A 22845-nucleotide genomic window follows, 5' to 3' on the forward strand; every position below is an offset into this window, starting at 1 on the left:
ACAAGCAAAATGTGACCGCTGCTATAAACACCTAAGTCTAATTTATCGGGGGTGTTTATACATAATGCTACCTAACCGCAGGAACCTGGAAGGGACCTATAAATAATAATTAGGGGACTGCGGTGCCGTCGTTAATACCACTCTCGAGCCCATCTACTACCGTCTCGTTCGAATACACACATACACACACCTTACGCCGGATTAAAACTTTTTAACCCGGTCAATTTGAAATGTTTGACTTCGAACCATCCCCTGTCGTTGGTTGCCAGAAAAAAGATTGTACACACGTCGGATGTGTAATATCAAGAAGAAGAGAAAAAAGGAAGTTAAGTTGAGTCGAGTCATCGGAAGCTTGCACTTCAGGGCGTTCTTCTACTTGCGAAGAAAGGAAAAACGGTGGTAGAGTAGGTATTAAATCATCTTCAGGCAGCAAACAAGAGTAAATACGTGCCTTTCAGTTTCCCCGGGGCAAAGGAAGAGACGCCGCGACGACGGAGAGAGGAGAGATCGTTCGGGTACTGGTTCTCATCGATGAACAAACGTACGACACTTAGGAACAGCCGGGCACAAAAGCCGGCAATTAAATCGAGGCGAAGTAGTTGGCTATTCAAGGCAAGTATGCCGACCCCGGAACACAACGGAAATGAAGCTCGCGCGCGAGAAAACCGTATTAGCCGGAGATGCTCCGAGGCTTAACCTCGCCTTAGCTCTCCCTTCTTTTCTACACGCCATTCTTTTCCTCCGCCTTTCTTTCACCCTCGCCCTTGCCACTCGAGCGACATATTCTCACCAGGCGACGCCAATCTCCGTGAGGAATCGTCTCATTGGAATGCAAAAGTTATATCGCGGGAAAATTGAAAGAAAGAAAAAAGTGACCTGTTCGAGGAACACGCGACACATTCGAAACGAAGGCGGTACGTCTTTTCGCGGATAAATTCGCCCCTTTTAAACCCTTTGTCCTCCTTTCATCTACACCGTGTTAAAGGTCTGATATTGATTCGTCGCGCTACTGCCTCGCCGAGAAGTACAACACAGAAAGATATCCATTAACGAGGTATTCCCATTTGAAGAAGTCAAAAACCGATTTTTATTTATCGCATTTCCTCCAAGTGTAACGTCTTGAAAGTGTGCTGCTGAAATTCTACGCCTGAGATCGACGAAATGACGAAGTTACAATGATTTCGAGAAAGTGGAGAACGCTGAGCGCAGAAACTTTAAACGCGTTTCACTCGAAACCGTGTTTTGCAAACTGGCTGCCACGATTTCTCAATAACGAACCAACTAATCTCTACCAAATTTCGCACACGTATAAAATAGACCTCCCTCTATCGTCCGTGCTATATAAATAATTAAGATTATTGCGTAAAAATTACACTACGTTCTCCTGAAGCGCGAGCAAACGTGTACGAGAAATTTCAACTCCATTCGTTTACAATTATCTACTAATTTCTTGTCCTAAAGATCGCCTAGAAATGTCGTCTCCAAATGGAAATACCCTCTCAAGACGTTAGCCTAACATCTTAACCGTTGGACAAGCATATGGGAAAGAATTATTCAGTTCTTTCTGAAAGGATTTCTTGTTTACATTCAGCGCTTTCTTCGGTTGAAATGTTCATGCGAGGGAGTAGGTAGGTATACAGGTGACACTCGTACGAATTTCGACAAGGACGCTGTCGCGTATGAATTATTAAACGATGCCGACAGCGTGCCTGTCCCCGTGCAACGTAACATGCAACAGAGAGTGGTACATGCAGGTGAAACAACACGTTCCAGGATCAATTCTCTGGTTCATCAACGAAGTATCGGCTTCGATTCTCCCCTTCCTTTCTTTCGGAAGGATTACCAAAACGTTTTTCATTTTCTCACGCTCCGATTAATTTCTATAAAATTCAACGAAAGAATCTACGTCAATTTTTTTAGCTCCCTCAACCAGCAGCGGCGGAAAATTCCTAGAAAATTCTTGGTAAATTGACGAAGAACGCGATTATCGAATGTGTCGGCTTACCTGCGCGTGTGCGCGATGTTCTCGATTATGCTGCCCGGTTTAATGTCGCCCAGGTTCGGTTTTCTATTGGCCCTTGCCTTCCTCGCCCTGTTCCGCAGCGCCTGGAAATGGTAAATTGAAATCGCCGTTTCAAGATAAATCAGAGAACCGAGCGGCAAAACAGCAGGGGTGGAAATAAATCTTCCGGTACTGTGTGCAGGTATAAGGCAGATAACCCGTGACACCTATTATCGAGTGCACACATCAAAACCGAGGGGGAGATACATATTTCCCGTGTCGAAATATATATTAGAAAATTTCGTTGATGCATTATGAAAAATGCAAGGTTCGCGAACGTGTTACGATTGAATATAAAAGGGGGATATTTCACGTTTCGTATCGATGTTTCCAAGGATATCGCGTTTCCTTCTCTGACGTTAAATCCTTCGGCTATACTTTCACGTCGCGTGCCATAGCGCCGCGGGAAAATGGTCACAGGACGAAGTGATTCTTTTTTCAATCGAACGGTACATTGTACGCAAAGTAGGTGCATACGTTGTAGTTTCTGAAACGTGTGAAAACTACGGTGACAATTGTATCACGCTACATGATAACAATTACCGCTGGACAATTATGTCGCACTCAATTTCAGCCGTTTTATGCAAATTGTCACATCGGGATATTTTGGATATCATCGGAAATTAATAACGCAACGAGTGAAAGCAACCGAACAAACAAAATTTCTTTGTGTACCTCGCGCGGCGGCAAACATTGAAACAGTTGTATTTATGATCAACCGCGGCGTAATCGCAAAAGCCAGCAGATCCGCGGGACACTTTGTTCCACATGGCGTTTAAATACCTATTAGCGATTTGCTGAATTCAATTACGTAGAGGAACGACATTATTTTAATTGAAGTTCTACTTTGGAAGGAAACATTCCTGTATTTATGAGAGACGAGAAAACTCGTGTGCCAAATGACCAATATTTAAGATACAATCTTTTACTTATTACGATGTTAAATTCAACGTATACCGACTGGATCAATTTTTCACCGATTTCTAATCGTACACTTAACCCTTTAGCGACTAGCGCCGGTTATATCCAGTAAGCGCGTCGCATTGGCTCGCGCCTCAACAACTCAAGGTGAAGATTTATTTTAAAATACAGAGCAAGGCCTCGACAACATTCCCTTTATCCGATACACCCTTAAGTCCTTTGCTGTTCCAACGAAATCCTCTAAGATTTGAAAAAACGCGAAACACTCTTAATGTGTACGGTGTGCACTAATGGCACGACGACTCGTTCGTTAGTGGCGTACTGATGGCTAGTTCCGCCGTCGTGAAAGGGTTAAAAACTATTCAAATGAATAATCCAACGAATATCTAAATCGTCGAATGAGTGCCTGAGAAATGTGCACAGTTTGGACGTGACAAGCGTAACACAAATGTAACAGGTGACGTCTAATTAAATTCGATATCGGGTGTCGATAATTCTTACCTTGAATATATTGTAGTAGAGAAACACCATGATGATGCAAGGTATGTAGAAGCTGGATAGGCTCGAGTAGATGATAAAGTCTGCATTGTAGAAGAGACATTGGTCCGGTATTCGGTCGGGGGTGTTATTCAAGCCGAGAACAATCGGGCTGCCGATCGCGGCCGATATCGCCCAGACCAACAGTATCGTCAACCACACTCTTCTATTGTTCTTGTGCTTGGCGTATTTTATCGGCTGGGTCACCGCTATGTATCTGCAATTCAAATTTGTTTCGCGTATCGTACAGTGTCCCGGCTTGATGGGCATTACGTTACCGCAAATCAACCTGGGGATCCTCTCTCCTCTAACACCTTTCCTTCCCTTGTTTCCGTGCCTTCACTTCCTACCTACACTTCTACTCCCTGGAACGATATATTATCACCAAGCAGGGAGATACTCGTTTTCATTAAAAAGTCCACGGAGATGTCGGAAGGAAAGGTTGATTAATTAAATCGCTAAATTACCGGTTGCTCCCGGAGATTTCTGGCCGAAGAGAGGGACCGCGACACGCTCGGAGAAATTCCGATTCTGCGGCTTTAAGTAGAGTGCAGCCATTTTTATGCACCGCAGGATGCATATTTTAACATGCAGATGTGAGAAAGCTCGGGTATTAGTCACTTGGCTGTACCATTTCTGGACGAATACGTTTCCGTGTTCATTCGAGCGCGCCTTCCACTGTATCGCTCGCTTATTTTCCTTCGGTGCGATCGAAAATTTATGGATCCCGCGTTTAATACAGACTTAGAGAGAGAGAAAGAGAAAAGGAAAAGAAGCTGGACTATGAATTTCGTAGTTACAATTGAAACTCCCCAACGATACATAAATTCTCTGTAACTTTCTCAAATCGATCTGTATTCGATAACATTAACGTTGCTGTTGCGAATTCTTCAGTGTACAACAAGCTACGGGAACAGATTGTTTCGAGTTCAAGTTGCAGGTAGTCATTTGAAAGCCTTTGCCAAAATTTGATTTACAGAATTTGCGCCCGCCCCTTTCAACTCTAACTCATTGCGAGCGTCACAGAAGCAACCTCAGCCCCTTTTCCTCTGCCTTCGGGCCTGTTATTCTCGTCACGTAAACCGGTTAAATCAGCTCCGCTCCCTTTTCACGATTTTCCCAATTTTTTTCTTTCGGCAATCAGCCGAGGCAAAACGAACCCGATGCAATCGGGGCCTGTACTTTACTGCGAAACACTATCTCGAATTACGATTATTACCGCCCTTCATCCTGCTTTTTTTTTTTGTTCCTCGTCTCGACTGTAAAGGACAGTCGATACGCAAAAGCTTCGTAAATTAGTTTGATTTAAACGTGCGGAGTTTCGGTACCGAACGATCGGGCGCGCACGATAAAGAGAAGTTTTATAGAGTTTCAGAGGCGGGCAGAGAGCGACGAAGATCAAGCGACGTTTGGATTCGGCAAGGGTAAAAGAATCTCGGTGGAATCGTTCCTTTTCTTTCCCCAAGTGGAGGAACGAGAGAACCGCTCACCTGTCTATCGAGATTGCTACGAGGTTGAAAATGGAACTGGTGCTGCACGTGACGTCCATCGCGATGTAAAAGTCGCAGACAAAGCCGGGCAGACTCCACGATCCGTTTACCTGGAAAAATAAACGAACAAACTGTGAAGATTAAAGCTCGCCGCGAATCGTGCCAGTCGAATTACCTTTCATCGTTCCGCCGACACGGCTATTGTTTCGATGCGAATTAATGATCTCCGATTCACCGGGCGTTCCATTCAAATGAGCCAAAAAAATAAAGAGAAAAGAAAAGAACGAAAAAGTAACGAAACAAATTGCGCTGATATCAGTGCAATCAGCGAAACATCTATACCATGGTTGAAAATGAAAAGTACCTACTGATGGATGGAATCACGTCATTCTTACACTTTAGCCGGAAAATTTCAAACTTTACAGCGTTCATTTTTTTATTACGTTGAAAAATAGCGGACTAGTGCATACACGACGATCTTGTTTGCCTTGTCGCCGTGGAAAAGGCATTCGAAAAGAGCTCTCCGGTGAGAATCAAAGGCCGCTTCGACTGAATCAAGAGATGAGCTTTATATCTCCCCTCTCTTTCATTCCGTCCATCCCCGTACCCCTTCGTTTTCTCTTTGAGAGCCGGCGGCGGCGCGTCTTCATCCGTCTTTCTATTCTCGAAAGCGCAGAGCTACATCTGGCTGGTGGAGCTAGCCCCGTGATTTATCCGAAACAACCGTGCCTCGAGTACGAAATCAAGCGCGGTCGAAACGCGTCCCATCGCACACTAGCCTACCTACATACACGCCTCTGTCCATTTTCCGTTAAACCGGCGGATTTCAAAGCGCCTGCATTTCCCCACACAATTATTACTCCCTCGTAATCTGTAGGAACTACAGGTAAACCCGCCCCGGTACAATTATTCAATACTACGGACACTAATCGTGGGATATACCGGGAAAGTATTCTAGAATCTTTTTTTCCTTTCTAGTCGCTTCCCTTTTTCTATTTTCATTCGACCTGTTCTCCACGAAAATCATCGAAATTTAATTTAATTTCGAAAATATACATTTTTCTGATTTTTCGAGCCTCTGAAAGACGAAAAAATGTCGAAAAAATAGATACTTCATATTCAAAGTGCCGCCATTTTTTTAATTTTCAATATTTTTCTTTTATTCTATTACCGACCATAACGACATGCATACTAAATAAGAATCAATTGGACTTTTTTATTTTTGATAAGCAGAACAGCTCAAATCATGGCAACCATGGACCTACTTTCTTTTTTCATGCTCCTGTCAGACGTGTTCCACAGCAGCCATATTTAATTGTTTTTCAACAAAAAAACAACCATGGACCTACTTTTTTTTTCATGCTCCTGTCAGACGTGTTCCACAGCAGCCATATTTAATTGTTTTTCAACAAAAAAAATTTGTGACAATTCTTCGAGGACAAGTATATACATAGGAACAAAGCTCATGTTAATAACTGTTACCGTACTTCTGTAATAAATTAGCAAACAAGGCCTAAAAAAAACAACCGTCACACTAGAAGACCCTCTTAAGAACGTACTACCTTTATTTCCAACGGTTCTTCTTTTATACAATTGCCCTTCCCCTTATCACAATATCGAATAATTCCGATGCGTGTGCTTTGTTCTGAATTTCTGTAATATCGATCGGTTTTTAGACGCGTGTAATATCGATTGGTTTTTAGACGTGTGTAACATCGATTGGTTTTTTGATGGGTGGGGTTTTGCATTCCGATGTGTGGTCCGTCTTGGTTGCTATGTGTCGTGGGTATTACACCAGCGTGAATCAAAGGACGAGGGATGAAGGATTCATTTGCACATTCGTGCGTAAGGAAGCGACCGGTATAAATCGCGGACCGTCCAATTTCGCTGTGATCGATCACATTCTGCACCACGAGTCATGATTACTCGTACAGCGTATTAGGGAATAGTATTAAGTTTCGTTCGGTGGTAGTCGAACATCGCATACAGATTCACATCCTGTATTTTGCGTACGTGAAACTGGAGCGTAACACGACTTCGCCTATCGATAGTTTATGACATCGTTATGTCACAGAGATCTATATCCACGTATACGTGTGTACCAACCTTGCGCGCGCGTTACAATGTGTTACTTCTTTTACCCTTTACTTTACAGTCGAGCACGTGGAAAGCCATTTCTTTTTTTTTCCGCGGGCAAAATTTCCCAGAGAAATTGCTGAAACGTAGAAAGCAGCGGGGAAAATGTGCGGATTTAATGTAAACATGCTAGTTTTTCCAGTTATTCCTAACCAGAGCGCACGGTTCAAGCGACATAGAAACAAGCAGAAAAGGATAAAACCGCGAATGCGCGGAAAACAGGAGTAAAATTTTAGATAGAGGAAATACTCGTACGCCCGAAAATTTCACAAATTTCTCCCGCACAGTTTTCTTTTTCTCTTCTTTGTGAAAATTCCCCCCCCAACTAAGAAGTATATATCTCAATAAATTTAACTAATTACCCTGTAATTTCCTTGGTAATTGCGCCATTAGAGTATCACGGTACTTCCCGTCGAGTCGCGTGTTAATGGAGCACGAGTAGGTTTTCCTCCAATTATAATGTATAATGAAATCAAGCTATACGGTTCACAGGAAAATCTATTTCTCCCTCGACAAAGAAACACCGCCGCTTGGCAAAAAACCCAAGAGACGTTTCGCGTTTGTCATCTCTGCTCTCGATCGACGCGCCCTCTTTTTTCACCTTTATTTCACCGACTACCTTTCCCTATATTATATGTACATATACACGTACATACGTATACCTGTCCGTTTTTCCTCTGGGATGCTATTAAACATTGGAAACGCTATCGCTTTAGATCCTCAAAGGATACTCGAGAGTTAGGGGTACGCTACAGAGAACAATTGTTACATTTACTTAGATGAAAGTATCGAAGCAGCGACACATAAAGTTAACGAACGCCTGGAGCGCTAAAAGTAGAAGTAAAAATATACCTCTTTCGTTGTCTTAAAAATATAACACCTTCGATCAATTTCCCATCAAACGAAAAATTTTCTCTGCGTCGCAACGTCGCCGGTTAGTTTTCGCCAAGAATAATTAACGCTCCAAGTGATAATCACCGATTTTTATGAAACTTTCGTATATACACTTACCGACAAAAATTAAAAAACGAAACGATCCTCTGGGAATTACCGTATGTTTTTAATCTTCTAAGATACGCAGGTTGAAGTTACAAATAGCATGCAGTCGTCTACGTTCAAGGGATTCAGTTGCAAAATCTAGCTAAAAAGTGTAAGAAAATGTTGCTTAATTTGTGACCAAACAAGAAGAACGAGCGAACGAAAATTGCTGCATAAGAAGATTGGAATTTAGTCTAAATGGTTCATGGCGGTAGCTGGCATCGTTTGAAGCCAGAATCGTACGGCAAATTGTCGCGCGCTTCAACGAGAGTAGGTAAATGCGAAGGAAAGAGAGAAAATTTCCTTCGAACGAGTTGATCATGTAGATTTGAATAGGAATAAGCATCGTTGCAATGTGTCTTTGTCCACCTTTCGAGCCTCGGCCAAAATGTCAATGTTTTTGCCAAAGTATTTAGGACGAAGTAATTTAAGAGCGACATGTGCGCGTTCAACGGCTAGACAGAGTTCTCTGTCTGGTTTGAACCAGGCCTTGTTATCCTCTATGCGCCAGTATGCTCTGTGCCATCAGCCTTGCTATCCTTATTGCTTATAACGCGAAATATGCAAAATTTGTTCCAACACGTTTCACCCGGTTGGGAATAAAGTCCCTCGTTTTAAGCTGCTGAACATAGATTATCATCGCGTTTCAGTGGAAACTCTTTTGCATCTTGAAGCTGGAATTCGTAATTTCCGGACCTAGCATTCTCGCGATAAAATTGCAACAATTAGAAATTTTCAAAATTATCCACATTCAAAGGACGAAACTAGACGGCGCGATTCTCTATTAGGTAGAGCATAATGATATCCGTGAGTACGTAGAATGTTTCTCGAAACGACGACTGTACACGAGAAAGTGCTCTGCGCTGGAAATGCGGGTAATTAAGGAAAGATCCGTGGAAAATGTTATATTCTGGAAATTTTCAAATTCCAACACGCGGTGACCAGGGGATGTTAGGGCGGGTCGGTTGTTGCTTTGCTCGTTTAGAATTTGCCTGGTAGCTCGCATATTACGGTTATAACCGGTATTAATAATTCCCGCGGGAACAAAGTAGAAGAAGCGACGAAAAATAGTGCACAACCTCTTTCCCCCCCTTCTTCGCCGTTTCTGTGCGCGAAGGAAGTATGTTTTACATCTTCCAGCCGGTGCTTTATTTTAACCGTACCTTTGCATCCAAAGCCCTTCATCCAGAGCTCCCCAACACCGGGTTAAATGAGCCATAACTCTGTTGCGTGTTGCTCGGTAACGCGTCTCCCTTGTCAAGAGGGGATTCACGTCGACGCGCTTTCTAAATAGACGCGCGCTAACTTGCTCGAGGATCTACTTTCCGCTGCAACCGCCGCGCCACATAATTAATCGCAAATACGTCCGAAATAAATACCACTGATCGTCGACTAATCCGTGTGAAATAGTCTCGTTTCACGTGTATACATGTACTAAAATCTATAGGGTGGCCGTCGTGTTAATAAGTCGCAGGAAGTCTTGAATCTTGAAATGCTTATTGATTTTTGCTATTAGACGTATCACAGTTCCTCTTGACGGAACCGAGCACACTTCCCTCAGGATGGAGAATGCGCCGAAGGTATCCCAGGAAAGGCCAAGGTAAAGCGACACTTCCGGTCGATGAAGCCTCCTCACGATACGTGCATAATTACGGCATTTATAGCCGGTACATGAACAGCTATAATTAGAGAGCAAGGGAACGTGACCAGTCAGCCTTGTATTATTCCAGCGACCTTAGCAAAGAGACGTCAAGAGAAAGCAGTCGAGGAGTAATTATGCATTGTCAATCCTACACTGTATTGCATCGATAATACCGTCTCAAATCTTGATTACGATACGCGGGTAATTTGTACCGAACAGATTTCTCAAATATGAACTGCATTGCGACTTTAGGTAATCACTTATATGGTAATTGGAAGAATTAACTTTGTAGCGGTGCTTTTTATACTCCATCACCAGTAGCGGAGGGGCAAACATTAACTTCTCTCGCTAGTTCTCGTTAAAGCTCCTGTAACTTTTTAACAAAGCTTCAAACCACCTGTGTTTATATAACATTTTTTTCTCACTTGTACCCGTAGAACGTGCTGACGAAGTTTGATCGGGAAAAAATTTGGACACCCGGTATATAGAAATTCTAAGCTGAGCCTATCGTAAGGGTCTCCTAGGTAGCCTTGCTGACGAGTTCACTTAGGAGGACCAGGACGAAACAATCTTTCTTCTCCTTCCCTTTTCCTCTTTCTACTTATTTCCTCCTTCCATTACCAACCCCTGTAACTTAAATCAGAGACATTCCGCTCAGTACTTAGATCTGATACATATGTACGTGTCTATCTATTCAACACCCTGTATGTCAGGGCTTGCGTTGATCTTTCGATCGTCCAAGCGTTGCCGGTTTTTGCACGTGTGTGCCGACTAATGTACTAAGGTTACGAAGGTTGAAACACTAAGTTTAATTTGTGTAGTCTACGTTCTGACTTGTTTCGAGGTCTAGAGTCTATTCTGCGAGGTGCGATGTCTTTCTCCCGGAGTCTCCGCGGTTTCCCTCGACGGAGACTCCCACCTTTCTAAAGACACCCTGATTGGTGATTTTTCCTTTTCTAAAATCACCGATCAGTTTACTCCGGTGCATCGCAACCTCCCTCCATTTCGCCCTTAGCGCGTTACCATAGGGTGGAGTGAACAATGACCGAAGAAAGTGTTCTGTGGAATCTCCGCTTTTCTGGACATCGTTAAAGTCAAGTGGCCCATCGACGTTGGCAAATGTCGTGGGCCACTTTTCTAATTTTCCCTTCGGAGACTCCAGGATTTATGGCAGGGTCTGGTCCTAGGGACTAAGTGTCGCAGGCAACCCAATAAACACTTGTGATGTTTTGAGGAAACGATATTTGCCTGCGACGGCGACCACTTGACTCGCTGCCATAAATCCGGCTACAGGATACGCCTTAAGACTGTATTTATCGAATATGTCTATTGAACGTGCTGTTCTTTCGCTAATTGAGAATAATTAACGTTCGCCATTTATACGAATTCGTGTGTATTTATACACGTCGAATGTGATGGACGTCTTACAATCAGAAGAGAACAATGGATGCCACCAGTTGACATGTCGGACAATAGAGCGGCACGCTGTTCAGAATGCCTAGAACGTGCGACGTTATTTCAGTCGACTATCAACGTTGGGCCGATTAATTAGCGATTGTCTTGGATATTTCGACGATTCAACAAATGCAGGTCAATCGATACGGGCGAAATATCGAAAGTTGGCCGAACGGGGTAAGTGATCCTCCTGATTGAAACTCGAAGGTTAGCGGTAAAAGTAAATTGCTTCTCGCTGAAAGTTGCTCTCCGCACACTGTGTTTGCTCTGATGCACTCCACATAATGTACTCAATCGTTGTGTATAATGCAGATCTACCGATCATATATGCACTGCGCTTCGCTGGTTGCGGAGGACATCAAGGACACGGCAACACACACTCGACATTGTCGAGCATCGATATCGAGAGTTCAAGAGTTCAAGCGACAATGCTGCTGTTAATTTTCCAGAAAATCCATTCACGCCGTCTCAACTGTCCAAACATGATCAACTATGTAAAATCGAGGAAATTACATCAAGACCGGGGATTTCCTCATCTTCTCCAGACCTCTATTTTATGCCAGTCCAAACGAACATGTAAAATAAGTGAAAACGTCGCGCCATATTTTCTCTCTATCTCTCTCGTACATTAATTCCAAGAGTCAGCCGGAATTCTCGAATTTTAACGAACCACTCTATTTCATACGTTCACCCTACGACCGTTGTAGGATCCATCGTGCCGAGAGCAGCTGCGAACGTCGCCGCTTGACGGTCGTTTGGAAAATGAACGCGTGAAAGTTTCAGGGAAAAACAGCGACGGGGTTTGTCCACGTGAATTTAACGAGAGGCGCGATGCCCGGACAGATTAGAATGTGGCGAGTAGGAAAAGATCGTATTAACCCGTTATTATTTTCTCTCGTTTTTCGTAATGAGTCTCGTGCGTCGTTACGTTTCACCGTAACGTCAGCCGTGTAACCCGTGAAACTGGCAGATAAAGTTTCTCTTTAAAGCTTCACCGTGGTCGGTTGGACCAGGTCCAAGGTAAATATGTTACGAGCGCGCATAAATGTTACACATAAAACGTATGGATATTGGCTTCGTACGGGCCCAACTGGTAAATTAGTTTATATCGATTCTATTCACGAGTGACGAACGTCAGACCCCCGTTTTATCTCGAATTCGAAATGCTATTAATCCATTCAAGGATTAATAGGACTTCTCGTCGGAGAAGCTGTCTATGAAAAACGCGAGCGGAACAATGAGGCCGTGGCTAGCATTATCGGAGTCGATTTTACACGGCTATCGTTAGAACGGACGGATCGCGGTGCCTTAATAATTGATAGAAAGCCTTCCGCCCCGCGAGAGGTGAATAGTGGATTTTTCCCGAAGTTTCGCCGCATGTAAATTCGTCCCGCGTTGAAACTTGTCAAAAAATTGACTTTTCAGATTGCACCGCGTTTCAGTCGGCCGCGATGGACTCGCGAATTACACATGCAAAATCGTCCGCGCCGCACCGCCGCTCCTATTAAACTAGTGAATATTAACTCGTTGTCAGTTTCATTTGCACCGGCCATTCCGACATTTATTTACCCACCAAACGGAATATTCGCTTTCTCCGTTCTCGCATTTTTACGCCGGTATTTAAACTGACCGATTGTTTCTCCGTGATTACACGTGTATTTTCCCCCGTGTGATAAAATATACTTTGCGCGCTATAGAGGCGGCGCGTGTAGGTCCCACGACCTGTATCTATCGACGCGGCACGACACGCGCTCGTGCAACTAATTAAACTGGAATTACTTCCAGCGTGTTTAATATTCCATTTTTTTCTTCTTTTTTCGTCGCAACAGCATTGTATTTTGCAACACGATACAGGGAACCGCCGATCCGGGCGTTTGATAAACAAAAGGCCAGGACTAGGCGGTAGATGATTATTTTCTTCTCTTTCCTTCTTTTTCGTCGTTCCTCTCTTTTTTCTCACAGTGGTCGTCCGGTCCAGTGTAAATACGTAGGACGCAAGAGAGCGGGGCGGTAGAGCGAGGGTGAAGCGGAAGTGGTGTGTGGCGCGACTGTATTTTCCATTGACGTGTCGGCTACGTTGGGTATCATGTCGGCCGCTTAAACGGGTAACGGCGTCCCTATTAATTCTCGTATCGAGCGGCTGCAGTACTCGAAGCGATTCACCCATCGTAATTCAATGACACGCGGCAGAGGGTTGCGGAGGCGAGGAGGGCGCGAGACCGATACGAAGGCCGTCGCTAAAATTGATTTCGAATTGATATAATCACCAAAGTTAAGCCGGGAGAGGAAGCGAGACAGCCGTATGGATATATCGTGGCTACACGAGCAACCGGGGCGGGGGTTGAATAGAGTGAAAAACGGGGAAGAGACGGATGAATGAGAGAGGAAGGCGCGATATACCGGTGAGACCGGAGAGATTTCGTCCGTGAAGTTAAACGCGGGGAGTGATAAGGAGGTGCGAGAAGCTCTCACGCGAAAGAGAGGAACGGAGGGTCGAGGAAAGCACTTCAAGACTCAATCGTGGATAGAGATTGTCGAAGAGGGGAGTGACGGGAGAGAGAGAGAGAGAGAGAGGGAGAGTTGGGAGACGGGAGAAGGTAGAAACCCTAGTATTACGGGTGGAGATGGGACTGAACCGAGAATTATTTGGACAGAGTAATCAATTCGATGCCATTCAATTCACGGCATCCAGTATAGCGAGATACGAAACTGGCGTTCCTCGGAACGCCAATCGTACCCCGATAGAGCTCAGGATAGAATTTCACGCGGATCTCGCAAAGTGCTTTCCGTCGAAAAATAATAAACGCGAACACTGTCAGGTTTGCGTAAACAATCGAGAATTCCTGCGTAGACTTATACCCATCTCTAATCCTAGACGCCCGGTCTAGGGATGATCGATGGAAAGTGAGTCGAACGCCGCCGCGTCTTCACTTCTTGATCCCTCCTTCTCGCCGGTTAATTGCTTTCCACAGACTGGAGCTGTTGTTCTTAAAGAGATTCTACCGTTTTCCCAGAAACGGTATATACCTCTGGTATGTTTTTTTTAAAGAGATTCTGGAATCTCTGAGAGAAGTTCTACCACTTTTATGGGAAAATCGACAGGTATCGGTAGGAGAGAAATTGATAAAACGCGTTAGATATTGATACATAGATGTACGTGCAGCGGTACGTTCACGAATAAAGCAGGGATGCACGTACACTGCCGTTCAAAAGTATTAGGACACTTTCTTAATTTGAACAAATGTTATGAAACCATTAATGAATGACACTAAATGATACATGTTTTGTTTCGTACCACACTGGAGTATATAATACGATAAATAATCCATTAAATATCTTATCAAAGACCTTAAATAATAATTATATCTTCTTTTCGTGTGTATGTATATCCGCCTCTTGTCTTTATTACAGCATTCACGATTCTGGGCATCCTGGCTCTTAATTTCTTTATTGTGTCAGATGTAATGTTCCTCCGCACTATTTCTAAGATTTCCCACAAGTTTTCTTCTGACTTAGGACACGTTTTTCGCGAACGACACCCCACAAGTTTTCTTCTGACTTAGGACACGTTTTTCGCGAACGACACAGCGTAGACATATTTCATAAATATTAACAATTTCAAGGGCTTAAATAATTCAATTATTCACAGTCGTACAACTAGAATACGTTAAATATATATATACGCAATAGAATTTGCAAAAAAAATGCGATTAAGTATTTATAATTTACGTGGGATAGGAAAGGTTCACAGAAATTGACAAGTGTCCTGATACTTTTGAGCGTCAGTGTATGTATAGACATAAGTACATATAATAGATAATGGGCTGGTATTCCAACGTGCCGCGCCTACGAAGAAACTTTCGAAATGGCTGTTTATTCCGTGGAAACATTCTACCTACGCGGCGATTACTTAGCGCGGTGCCACCGGAAGCACCTGTCGACACCTCCCAAGGTGGGGAATAAAAATTCTTAGAGGTGTTCTGCAGATATTACGGAAGTAATCGACCGTCGGACGATCACCTTTGAGCCTGCTCCCTCAGAAATTCCAAAGCGACATTAAAAACCCATTAGCTCCGCTAATGGAGGATTCTGCGAGCGGCGACTTTTTGACTGACGATTCGTGAAACCAGGCTACCTTCTTTCCGTGCCGGATGATTTTTCGTCGAATTAACGTCAATTCAGATTTGACAGTTTTCCTTTTCTACGGATGAAATGGTCTCGTTGTCGTGTCTCTCGGCATTTCGTGTTTCTTTGATTGCAAGAGAGGCTGATACGGTGACGTATACATTAACCCTTTGCAACCGAGTGGCGACTGAGAAGCGACATTTGGTGAATTATTAATAAAGACAGAGAGCAGATCTACGGGCCTCCATAAATTTGTTCACCATGGTGAAATAGAGAATACGTTCTGTAAGGCGTAAGGCGGACTTGAGCCGCGGGGGGCCCTAGACAAGGAGCAGCGCAGGCTGCATCCCCACCCCACGGCTTGCAGGGCCCTAACGGCCGAAGAAGCTTATAAAAACGGGAAAAAGGGCAGCGGCCTACACATTATCGTCATTTTAATATCTGTCGTTTTAAGCCCCTTGTAATTATTTACTCTTACAATTCAATATTTAAATAAAATAGCACAGTTTATTTCTACGTTAGTTTGAAAAAGTGTCAAAGATTCAATTTGCAACCTTTCCCATAGCAAAATGACATCCGAGTGCAAAGGGTTAAAACAGATCGCTTAATTATCTTCTCTAGTTATGGCGGTACGAGGAAACTTTTGGTTTCAGGGGGTGAATAATTTTCCAAGCTCACCTATGCTTTGTTACATGAACATATATGTTGCGTCTTGCGCTTCGAACAAGCGGTATGTTCGAGAGTGGTGGCGCAGGATTGTCGCTGATTCGTTGTGCGGGTTGGTTGGTGGTGTGATGTCGTGGTGACTTAGAGTGTGCACGTATTTTAATATGTTAAAAGAAAAATGCTTTATTTTTGACGAGTGGTAATTTATGTGCTACTTGTCTATTTTCCTTTTTCGATCTCTTTGTGCGCCGCGTTGGTGCGCTTATTTTATAAAAAAGTGTATGGGTATAAGGTGGTGGTCCTCCCTGGCCCGCGAGCATGCCGCCCACCCCTGGCATTTCTAAGTTGGCAGGGTGCTGGTATGTCGCGATGGCGGGGGAATGAGGCCCAAGGGTAGCCCGCTCGTAACGGGACTTTGGGCGGTCAGAGTGACGCGAAATGTTTTACGACACGTCAATTGAATGTTCACGAGTGGGCACCAGGAAGGTATGTGGCCCGCAGAAACTTTATTTTTCTACAGCCATAAAACGCTTCCTGGGCTTGGTCGGCAATTTGAAAGGAAAAATTAGCTAACGCGAAGAAAAAAGAGGCGCATTGAAAAATAGCGTAAACAGGCGTCCATGTCATAAACCCAATCTCTAACAATATACATATAGTGTTTTCTACTTAGATATGCATCTAAGCGTGCATAATTAGAATGATCTATGATTCTAAAATTTGAAATCAAATGTGACACTTCTTTCGTTTCTTCCATTTCATTCACTATTTGAAATCATTTAAATTACGTATAAAAATTTCCCCGTACCACCACAGTTGGAGAAGATAATTAGTTGCTCTGTTTCACCTGGCCCGCTCTGTGTAACGTAGACTTAGTTTCGAAAACTAGATTTTCCATCTTAATCATCCCCCTTTGAAACCATTTAAATTATGCATAAAAATTTCCTCGTACCACCATAGTTTAGAGAAAATAATTAGGTTGCCTGTTTCACGTGGCCCGTTCTATATATAATATTTCACCTTTCCTTTGTATCGCGTCTGTGGAGAAATATTAAATCGTCGAAACGATCCGAGAGGTTCTTGTTCATAAAATGCACAGTAATTTCCCGACTAAAATAATCTCTTACGTTTCGTTTTCTCTCCTCGTATCAATTTTCTGCGCACCACACCGGGAACAAAATTTCATCGACAACCTGAGAACCGTAGTTGCGAAACGCGTCCGAACCAGTGGCTGCAAGAAACGCCACGTACTCCACCGTGGATATTTCCTCGAAAAATATTCCGCAGCTCTGCATGTCCGACAATATTCAAGCGCTACTCAGAATCGCGAGAACCGTCGCACAAATTCCGTTGGAAGTTTAAATATTTCGAACTCGAAGCCATCAGGTACACTGTCAATTTTACCGATGCGCCACAGCCGGCAGAAGCAGAAGCACAGGTGCCTCTCTGGTGAAAATTTCCGACAGCCGCGCTAGGTAGGGGAAGAAAGAACGTCGCGCGAATCGATTCTATTTCAGGGCTATTACACGGGCGTATGCGCAAAATTGACACGAGCACCGTGGCGAATATGGAAAGGGGGGAAGTAAATGCCGGTAACTGATAGTAATATTTCCTGTAAACACGACATCTCTTCCACGCGACTCGAAGAAGAAGAAGAAGAAGAAGAAGGGAATCGCTGCTCAGCCACGGTGAAAAGGACGATTCGAGGTATTCAATAACGAGACACGTTCGACGAAGAAATCTCTACAAGGGGATAATCAATTTGGAAATAATTTTCTAACGGGGAAATAAACGACGGAGGAGAAGACGAGGTAATAACTTCTCCTCGTGTCCACCGGAGAAAAAGTCGTATTTCGAAAATGACACACTGCTGTCCCTGGCAATATCTGTACCTCGGATTTTATTGCAGATGGAATCGGGGCACGATATTGCTTTCGCTGTTACAGCTGACCAGATACGGGGACATTATCACTCGACTTTCATACGTTTCTTCTAACCACCGGACCCTTTTTCCCGCCACTCTCTTATATATCCCGCGTGACTCGCATCACGAGACCGTACAAGAAGTGTGAATCGCTGGAAACCACTGCTTATCGTTCATCTGCGCGATAGAAAAAGGAATAAAACGGAAACGTTTCTCTCTCTCTCTCTCTCTCTCTCTCTCTCTAGCCACGTGAAATTCTGTCGTACGTGCACAGCTGTAAAGAAAGAGGCATGCGTTCGAGAGGTGCATGCAAAGCCCCACAGAAATATCGGATTATAATCCAGGTCAAAAGTTTTCGCGTCTTTTCTCGAAGAAGATCGGTTCTCTTTCTACGCTGACACCCTGAAACTTATCCATTTGTTAGACCTTTTCCTCGGGACGTTTCTTTCCCTCGCTTTTAGACCAGCTCTTTCTTTACCTCTACAAATGGACCGGGGGATAGGAATGTAATAACGGAAGTTTTCGGGTTCGTTCGACTCTTTCCTCGATGGTGTACGTAAATCCTGTTTCCCGGATAGTATCAGTGAACGGATACCTGGCTACTATCACACGTGTAGCTTTTTTCATTAGAAGTCGTACGTCTTGGAGAAACTTTTTTTTTCACTCACCATGAGTATTTTATTTTACAGCGAAAAATTCGACTTCCATCACACTCACTCTCCTCCTTGCAAGTAATTTCTGTACTCGAGATGAGTATGTTGTCGAGTTGTTGGTCTTTAGAAGATTTGAAGTGAACTCGAGATGGTTATATCGCGGAAAACGAAAGAGAATGTTGCGTTCAGCGTAACAAAAGATCGTCAAAGACACAATCACCAAAACCACTTACATGTATTGGATCAAATTCACCCATAAATTCTGTAATTGTGCATGGAAAATATAAGTAGTTTCTATATAAAAAAAATTGTACAAATATGTTTTTCTTGCAAAGATTATTAACGTTTATTAGATACGAAAAAGTTCGAGTTCAGGGAATTTGTAACACCATTTTCGGTCAAATTGACCCAATTTCCGTACAAAGGATAAGACTCTAGGCTTTATAACACGGACGCATCTACACTATTTTTAACCGCTTCCTATTTTTAAACTCTTGTATTGAATTTTCCTTTGAACAGGTCTCCGGTGCAGGTTCTTGAAATATTCAGCAGCGATCGACGTGTCGTAAAGCCACGACTATACCTAATCGAACTGAACAGAGTTTATCATTCCCGCCTAATTCATTTCTTCCCTCCCATAGTTACTTTCTATTTTAATGCATTTTAATGGACGCGATTAAACCCTTGAGCAGTAGAGTGTGTAACGAGGATCGTTGATACACGTGGGATCGATGTACTTTTTATGAAAATTTATTTGTCTATCCAACTACTCGGATAAAGTTAAATCGACGTGTAAAGTACGCGTAATTCCAACGAACCTCGAATTTACGCGTCCGTGACACACGCGTCGATCGTTTTCTTCTACTTTCCAATCGAAATCTGACGGCGAAAAAGTGACGCCGTTTATAAACCGAAGGCAGATAAACAAGAAATCACTGGGTAATCCTTTGTTTGTCGCGTGTAAGCGAACGCAGGAGAGTAGTCGAGGTATATACATAATTCGCCAGGCTTCCAGGGACGTTGAAGCGATGGCTCAGTACTGTTCCAGGTTTCGGACACGTAGTTACGACTTAGTCGGGATCAGATTAAATTTACCTAGCCATCTAACGTAGCAGCACGGTGTCCGCGAGAGGAGAGAACCGGAGGACAACGTAAGGGAACTTGCCGGAAACATCCGGGTTAACTTGCCATAAATTCAGACGGTCACGAAGTCCATTCCTAACGGCTCCCCTGTAACGAGCTGTATTATTGGGACGTGTGAAAATTTGTATTGGTGGTTTGCAACGTGCTAACTGTAATTCGACGACCACCGGAAACCTGATGACAATCCAAAGGTTAAATAATCGATGACTATCTGTCCCCCCATCCCTCATACTCCGATACTATCTAATTTTCGATCGTTCGCTCGGACCTGATTCGAAAACGCGAAGCAATAAATGTAGCGCTTTGCTGGAATGACAATTGTTAAAATATGAACAAGCGAATAGAATAATAATTTGACGCAACGGTGAAACAGCTCGTACAGTGCTCTGTACGACACTGATCATCTCGATAACTTTTTTTTTTATGATCTTCACATGTGTTATTATCCGCTTGATACTTGAAACCTTAGCGTTAGCGGTGCCTGATGTACAGTGGCGGCCAGCTACTTAAGACCGCTGGGTAGTTAAGGAAATAAACAGTGCCAATATTTTATTCAGTGTATTTTTCGTATACTAAACTCATATGAAATACATTTTCTCAAGAAACTTTATATTATATTTCTCAATATTTTGGGTATTTGCTACCATTCATACCCCTATTCGCTAGGAAGACTCTTTCTCCCGTTTCTTCAGTTTCTCCCATCACACAGGCACATTACTTTTGCGGTTTTCCCCGCTATAAACAGCAAAAGCGTTCTCTTTCACGGCCTTCTTCATGCACACCTTAAAATAACGCAGGCAGAGGCGAACATTTTAAGACTGCCACGGTATTCTTTCGAATGAAATCGTAATACGAGATAAATGTACCGCTAGTTATAGAATTTCCATGTAATTAAATTCGTAGTTAGGTACAGAATTAATTAATTGTACAATATACGAGCATGACCGATAAAATCCAGAGAATTCACGTTGCGGTAAACGGAGAAGCGGTTTATATACATTTAATACGTTTAATAACGAGTTCGAAAGCGAAACGACAACGACAACAAATCGTAACGTTCGTTGTTACGCCGCGGCCGCTTCCCGATAATCGTTATAAATAGTTTCACCTAACACCAGAGCTAATTTGCGAATAAACGGCGATAATCGAATATTAATTGTAACACTATACAAAATAGTTGTACAATGTCGTACGTAACGCTTCCGTCATGTTTCAATTTCGATACGCGTCCTGTTATCGACACTTATTGGCTCAATTATTCCGTGATTTGTTCCATCTCGCTCATTTTCTCCTGTATCGTTCTGGCCGGCAAACGAAATTCGAGTCCACTCGAGCACGTTAATTGATACATTTCGGGGATCATGGTTGACGGAGCCGAATTTATAATAATGATTGACGGCAACGACGAAACGGCTGATGTGTTTTAATCGCGAGCAGCTTGCTTCCGCCGAGCCTTATATTCAGTTCGGCAAGAAAAACCTTCGTCAATCTTACTGACAGCTTGACGGATATTGTGTTCTAAGATCACCGTTTCTTTGCGTGCCTCCGGTACACCCTAATCAATAATTCTGCAGTTTTTATAGTCTAGGAGAGCCTTCGAAATTCGAGGTTTTAGGGAAGGTGTCACTTTCGCAAGAATAATAGCGGGAAACAGAGCTGGTTACTTTATCCTTTGAGAGGGAAGTTCAATTAGTCCCGTTCGTCCTGAAATAGAAAGTCGTTTCTCACGAATCGAGCAAAAAGTTCAGCGCACACTGAACTTTGTTCGTAACTCGCAAACTTCCTCACTCACCGCTCTAATTATTCAAACTAAGTCGCTAAAGGCGTTCGAATCTTTACGGTGAATCGAACGACTGAAACGGTGTATGCGTCTAATTGAAAAATTATGCGTCGTACCGATACAGTGGTGGAAAACTTGCTTTCGAGAAAACCGTATTTAAAGATTTTCCAAGATCTGCGTCATCAGACATGGTCTCGAGCCATTCGAACCCTCGTAGCTCCGACAATTTATCCAATATTCGAAATAATCGTTCGACTAACATACAGGATGTTTCCGAACTGGCGGTACAAGCGGCAAGGGGGTGGCTTTACATGCAAAAATAAGTCGAAAAAAAAGAATAACAGTTTTTCGTAGCGGGCATCGTTTTCGAATAAATGAGCGTTGAAGATCTGCCAAGTACACGTACACTTACACACGATATCACGTCTATGGCACACAAATATCACTGGGTCGCATTTCTGTTGTTCTTCTGTCGGGATGACGGCGATTTGGATGGTGTTCTTTGTAGTAATTAGCAGCCACAGATGCGTTACCGGCACAAGCACACAACGCGAGAATCGTATTGTTACACCCTCAAATATTTTCTTTCTTAGTCCTTAGTTTTATCTGTATTCACAACTTGTCACCCACTTTCACCATTACTCATACTGGATTCGTCACCTTCCAACTCTCCTGCATAGTCACAACCCAAAGTCCATCTTCCCAGATCCCTTAAATAGCCCTATTTTCTCCATTTCCGCATTCATTCTCCATTCTACCACGCGCACGTCATGTATCATCAAAAATTTCTGTTAAATAAAGTTCTGTCTCTACGCAACGACGATCCCTAAGTGTTTTAACTCAGTGATACCCCAATAACTACTCCCAGTTTCGAGGAATTGAAGCAAACCGGGCATCACAGTACTCTCGATTACCGTATGTTGCCATATCGATAGAACGACGAAGACTGAAAGTCTGGCACAGAAATGATAAAAAGCCACGACATTGGTGATGTTTACGAATTCAAACGCAACAAGGACCTGTTTACGGTATAATCAAGTATACGCGTACTTGGTAAATCTTCAACGCCGATTTATCCGGAAACGAAGCTGGATGCGAGAAAATGTTATTCTTATTTCGCGACCGCTACGGGGGGCCTACGCACCTAGGCCTGGCGATTCTTGGCCCTCGAGGCGAAGAGTCGGGAGATGTTTGGAAAACATCTAGTCCTCGAGGACAAGAGTATTGCTAAGTTCCTGGGACTTTCCCAGGGAAAAAGAGGTTACTTAACCCTAGA

The 22845-nt window shown here is 43.3% G+C and overlaps 1 protein-coding gene across 1 annotated transcript in view; it reads right to left on the reverse strand.

Annotated features, from left to right (window-relative positions):
• The window catches only part of LOC108580360 (dopamine D2-like receptor), a 171433-nt gene that overhangs the window by 4724 nt on the left and 143864 nt on the right, over positions 1-22845 (reverse strand). Inside the window, exons 2-4 of the mRNA XM_017944094.1 lie at positions 5011-5120; positions 3485-3737; positions 2006-2106 (exon numbers count right to left, since the gene is read on the reverse strand). Of these exons, the coding sequence (XP_017799583.1) occupies positions 2006-2106; positions 3485-3737; positions 5011-5120 (464 nt within the window). The remainder of the gene's footprint in view (positions 1-2005; positions 2107-3484; positions 3738-5010; positions 5121-22845) is intronic.

This window comes from Habropoda laboriosa, unplaced genomic scaffold (genome assembly GCF_001263275.1).
Source record: "Habropoda laboriosa isolate 0110345459 unplaced genomic scaffold, ASM126327v1 scaffold9, whole genome shotgun sequence".
NCBI classification, from domain to species: domain Eukaryota; kingdom Metazoa; phylum Arthropoda; class Insecta; order Hymenoptera; family Apidae; genus Habropoda; species Habropoda laboriosa.